The sequence below is a fragment of the Rhinoderma darwinii genome, chromosome 11 (assembly GCF_050947455.1).
Source record: "Rhinoderma darwinii isolate aRhiDar2 chromosome 11, aRhiDar2.hap1, whole genome shotgun sequence".
Taxonomy (NCBI): Eukaryota; Metazoa; Chordata; class Amphibia; order Anura; family Rhinodermatidae; genus Rhinoderma; species Rhinoderma darwinii.
In genome coordinates, this window is record NC_134697.1 from 81,213,179 (window position 1) to 81,219,043 (window position 5,865).

Here is a 5,865-nt window from a genome sequence, read left to right on the forward strand (position 1 = left end):
CTCGGTCTTTTCATTGATTTGGTCCGTCAAACAACAAACTTCACACGGAAGCCATCTCGTGTGCAGCCCGTGTTTCACGGAACCGTCATTAGTGGCCGACGGAAGCGTGCATGCAGCCTTAGACAAAAAAGCAGTGGGATGTGTTAGGCTTGGTTCACACCTGCAGTGTGTTATGTTATGTTCTGCTCAACCAGAGGAGTAGAACAAAGGTTATAACGGAAGCAACGGTTCCATTGCACAACGGACACCGCCGGCAGCCGATGGAACCCATTGAATTTAATTTTCCGTCTGCTTTCTGTCAGGGTGTCCGTGATTTTACCGGAGACAATAGCGCAGCGTGCTGCATTATTGTCTCCGATAATCTCAGGTAATCTTGGCAGGATCTGTGACGGAGGCCCCTAATGGAGCTTCCAACGCAGATGTGAACGAGGCCTTAATTGTGAAGGATCCGGTGTAATTGACACGTTTCTAATTAGATTTTGCAAACCTTAGTCTAGAAGGAACAGGGTTTACTTTAAAATGGGATTCCATCACTGCAGTTTAGTAAACGTCCCCATTTCTTAGGCTGGTTTCACACACGACTTAACGCATTCGGGGGCATTTTAGTCAGAGATGTATTGGTAAAATATGAGTCTACATACACAACGGTTTGGTTGGTGGCGTTTATGGGATCGGTGGCATTTTAATGAAAATGCAGCATGACCTAGATCTGGCATCTTCTCATAAGGTTTCCAAATAGAACTTAAAAAATGCCAGGAAAATTGCATGTACAAAATGACACTAAATAAAAAAAAAAACACCACTAAAAACGCATGTAAAAAATGCTTGAAGCATTAGGATCAATTAGACAGTGTTGATAGTAATTGGTTTATTTTTAACTTAGGTCCCTTTAACTTGAAAAAGCCAGAAAATAGTATTTTTCGTTTTTTGAGGGGTTTTTCTAGTTTGCCTAAAACACACAGAAAAACACATTGTATTATACTATAGTAGAAAAAAAATGTTACCTGTAAGTCACATTTTAAGGAATAGATATTTAAACACCTAACACTGTTTCTATGAGAGCTCGAAGTCAGGGCTTATTCAGATGAACGTTGAAATAGTTCGTGCGACGGATCTTTTTTTTAACGTCCATCACACGTCTGCATAAAAATCAATGTATGTCTATGGGGCTATTGACACGGCCGTTGATTTAGCAGACCATGTGAATGGCCCGTGAGAAAATAGGACATGTCCTATTTTTGTCCATTTTCACGGATCCCTCAATAGACTCAAGTTTATGAGGGATCTATGAAAACGGGTCCTGCCCAGATGCAAATCGGCCATGAAAACTCTGACTTATGTACATAGCCGTGGATGATTATGATAAAACTATAAAAATAAATTCAGTTGATTACATTACAGGAATATAATAATATCAACTTGTAATTTTGTAGTAATTCTTCTGGAATAAGATCCACATTTTAGACCATTTAACTCTATTGGGCCGTTATACATCATAAAATATTGATCTGAACAAAACAATTTTAATCTTATTGTCTTTCACAAGTTTCCAGGCAATATCATACTTTATATTTATAGTGTTTTTGGTGCATTCTTGAGCATTCTCCTTCGCACATGGCACTTTTTATTTGGTACATTATCATCATAGTATCTTGGTAAATAAATTGGTGGGTTTTAGAGTTTAGTCTCCAAGAGGTTACTTGAGATTTCACCGTCCTACTCAGAAGCTCCATAGAAGTGATGAATTTGACCTGTGAATATGCCAGTCATAGTGTAATACATCCATAGATCCTTAGAAGATGCCAGGAGTCATAGATAAAGTGCTGGGCGCCAGTCTTGGCTCTGTAACTATTATAGGAGCTGTGTCTGAGGTTGTCTCCTCCACCTCACTGTCCTGATCATCTAGAATACCTTCCTCCATAGGGATAATTTTGATGACTTTCTCTTCAAAGTGAACCTGCTTTTTTTTTAAAGATGCGTCCATGGAAACATCTCCGTAACCTTTGTCAAGTCCTTGGCACTTTGTTAGTGGATGATCCTTTTTTACTTTGAGGATGCTTCTCATCTGGGTGAGGAGGGATTCTCGCTTTTGTTTAAGGCTGCCAGTGAAGGTATAGGTTTGCTCCGTGTCTCCGGCTCGAGTTAGGGCAACAGCAGTGGTGGATGGGTCTGTGTAATAATCTGCCTGTGAAATACATTCTTTGTCTTTATTCTTCTTCCGCTTACTCAGGACAAGATAGGCTATGCCAGTAACAACTAACATGGTTCCTGTGAGAGTGTAGAGAAAAGATAGTCAATACTGTGCAGAAAATTTGGAACAATTTCGCCCATCCATCTAATGGTGGCAGCGGGTCACTTGATAATGCATGATGCAGAAAAAATAAAGTATCACAATGCAATTGTCATGGGGTTCTGTTGTCGGTTAGCTTAACGAGAACCTGTCACCTACCCAAAAAATGGCAGTTGACATATTAGTTATATTGCAGGCGCCTCACAGATTCTGATGCTTTTTATTTCTTTCTTCTAGCCCCCACCGTTGCTGAGATATCGGGGTCGTTCGTTCTGATGTCCGATATGCAAATGAGGCCTTTGACTGTCAAGTGGGCGGTTAAGACCTGTCACTTGATAAGGGGTAACCGCCCACTTGACATTCAAAGGCCTCATTTGCATATCGGACACCAGAACGAACGGCCCGATATCTCAGGAACGGTAGGGGCTAGAAGAAAAAAATAAAAATAAAATCAGAATCTGTGAGGTGTCTGCAATCTAACTAAGATGTCAACTGCCGTTTTTTGGGCAGGTGGCAGGTTCTCTTTAATGGAAATGTGTTGCTATACTCCATGTAAGGGTATGTTCACACGCTCACTAAAAAACGTCTGAAAATACGGAGCTGTTTTCAAGGGAAAACAGGTCTGTATTTTCAGCAGTTTTTTTTAGCAAAACGCGTTTTTCGCGGTGTTTTTTACGGCAGTTTTTTTAGCTGTTTTTCTATAGAGTCAATGAAAAACTGCTCCAAAAACGGCTCACGAAATGACATGCACTTCTTTTTTTTCGCAGGTGTTTTTTAAATAAGTATATAATAAATATACATTAGAGTTGTATGGATGTGGGAATGATCCCCATCCCACAAGGGGATACAAGATGTGTGTTATTTTGCATTATATATATAGATAAAAGTAATATTACAAGTGTACTGTCTCTTTAAATGCATTTTGATGGCTGTGAATGTGCTTTTCTTCCCAGGGTTGAAGTTCCAGAGGAAGACGTGTCACATATTTTGCAATTTGGTTCTGGTACAGGCAATAGATGCAGTTGTTAGATATTTTATTGCAGTGAGAAACAGTCCAGACACAATGCTAGTTAGGGCGAGTTCACACAGAGTATTTTGGCAAACAGTCGGAAACAGCACAAAAAAACGCCCAAAATTGCCCCCTATTGATTTCAATGGGAGGCGGGGGCGTCTCGAGAAAAAAAAGCGACATGCCCTTTCGCGTTTTTCGCTGCGTTTTTTGCCCGTGGCGCTCAATGGCCGCAGGCGAAAACCGCGGCAAGTGATCTGCTGGCAGGTCAAAATGTGCCTCACAAGGAATTTTGAGGCAGATTTTTCTGTCTGAAAAAAATTCAGTGTGAACTAGGCCTTGTATTGCTGCACCAACAGTGTCGGGGATGTGACAGAGCGTGGCTAGGCTGTATCCTTAGGCTGGGGGCGGCGCTTAATGCATCAAAGGCGACTGTTCCTGTTCATGATAACAATGTATGGGGACGAGCGATCGGAGTAACGAGTGCTCTTCCCCATACATAGCTCAGTGTGACAGGTGCGAATGAGCGCCGGTCAAAGAGACAACTCGTTGCACCGGACAAAATTGGCGGGTGTGAGAGGACCCTAAGAAGTGTTGTGTAACTGCTTGCGGTCATGTGTGAGAGCAACGCTGGCCTAAGTAATGCAACTTTTTGCCATCAATTCCTGTTCTGTTCCTTCTTTCCGCGATTACCCTGCATTTTGGCCTTGCACCACCCTTGTCTTCATTACAGGGTAATGACTGTGTAGTAATAATTTTATTACATCAATTATTACATGCTTTTGCTCACATGTAAAAAATGTAACAATTTTATTCTATCCACCAAAGACGTCTTGCAGATCAGTTGAGTTTTATGTCCATGTGTTTGGTGGCTTGCCCTGGGCACACTACACTTGGCTCTTGAGGGAAGCCCCTGCAAAGAAAAATTTAACCCAGATGTGCAGAAAAAGGCAAAAACTCGAAAGAATTATTCTAGGGAAAAAGTGTGACCAAAGCCGATCTGTACTCTCTGAATGTGTTTTGGGTGATTACATTTTTATAATGTCTCCCTGGAAGGTTTTATAGTTGTTATTCTTTTTGAGAGAAAATTATATACAGAATAAAATACATTTTGAGGCCTTTTCACATTCATAGATTTTTCACATTTTGAAAACAAAAAGGTATAAATGAGTTTTTAAAGAAAAAAATATTTTTTATTTTTACATTTTTTATTTAAAGAGGCTCTGTCACCACATTATAAGTGGCCTATCTTGTACATGATGTGATCGGCGCTGTAATGTAGATTACAGCAGTGTTTTTTGTATTTAGAAAAACGATAATTTTTGATGGAGTTATGACCTATATTAGCTTTATTCTAATGAGTTTCTTAATGAACAACTGGGCGTGTTTTCTTTTTGGCCAAGTGGGCGTTGTGGAGAGAAGTGTACGACGCTGACCAATCAGTGACCAATCAGCGTCATACACTTCTCCCCATTCATTTACACAGCACATAGCGATATAGCTATGTATGTGTGTTGTACATCAATATCATCCGCAAAGACACTATGTTCAATTGACTCTAGAAAGAAATTTACAGACAATTGCACACCCCCAATAGTGCCGTAAGCGGCCACCTACGTATCCTCAAACTCACTCCTGATCACTCCTTGAAAGCCAGGAACATTTATTTTGCTTAGCACATAAGACAATAACATTAAAATGGAACTTACCTGGGATGGTGACATGCCACACCAGGACAGGGTGAAGGAAGCATGCCACAGAAAGGAGTCCATATCCTATGAACTTCTGGAATCCTCCCATACGAGCGGTTTTCCCTAAATACACATATAGACTAGGCTCTTTTTGACATCTTAAAGAGAGAAAACAAGATATGTATATACAACATTACATCAAAAGTCCCATCCTTGGCAAACATGTACATGGCCTAAGTGGAAAATGGATATACTGTATATTATTATTATATATTATATTAGTGGTGCAACCTGTGCAGCTGCACAGGGCGCCACTGTCACCTTAAAAGCAGCTGCTATTGCTATTCTGTCTATTGAATTGCATGTGCTCATTCACAATTGTATCTAAACAATATTGCTCTATGGGCAATGGCTGTGATTTTAAGACAAAAAAAGAAGATAAATGATAATACTTCTAATGTAATCTACTTTATTACATGTCAAGCTTTTAAGATAAAATATGTAGGCAGCAAACTTATTCACTAAAGACTCATGTATGTAGACCCCTTTCTGATTCTGAAAATACAAACGCCACTAGCGCTTCTGCTTTATGGTGAGAATATATAATTTTTTTTATATGTAACATTTAGGGTATGTGCACACGACCTATTTTCAGATGTAATGGAGGCGTTTTACGCCTCAAATTACGCCTGAAAAGACCGCTCCAATATGTCTGCAAACATCTGCCCATTGCCTGCAATGGGTTTTACAATGTTCTGTGCAGACGAGGTGTAATTTTACGCGTCGCTGTCAAAAGACGGCGCGTAAAATTACGCCTGCGTCAAAGAAGTGCAGGACACTTCTTGGGACGTATTTGGAGCCGTTTTTCATTGACT

General features: G+C 40.2%; 1 protein-coding gene across 1 annotated transcript; it reads right to left on the minus strand.

The window, feature by feature from the left end:
- Nucleotides 1–1,492: 1,492 nt before the first annotated feature.
- TMEM72 (transmembrane protein 72) lies at nucleotides 1,493–5,140 on the minus strand. The gene is made up of 2 exons (XM_075842838.1): nucleotides 5,009–5,140; nucleotides 1,493–2,268 (listed from the first exon to the last, which is right to left on the minus strand). Exons 1-2 carry the CDS (start codon nucleotides 5,097–5,099, stop codon nucleotides 1,793–1,795), a joined length of 567 nt encoding a protein of 188 aa, XP_075698953.1. The 5' UTR covers nucleotides 5,100–5,140; the 3' UTR covers nucleotides 1,493–1,792.
- Between the last annotated feature and the right edge of the window lie 725 nt (nucleotides 5,141–5,865).

Coding starts and splice junctions, on each gene's coding strand:
- TMEM72 (XM_075842838.1), bottom strand. CDS start 5,099: ATGGGAGGATTCCAGAAGTTCATAGGATATGGACTCCTTTCTGTGGCA. Junction 2,269..5,008: donor GTGGCATGTCACCATCCCAG/GTAAGTTCCATT, acceptor ACACTCTCACAG/GAACCATGTTAGTTGTTACT.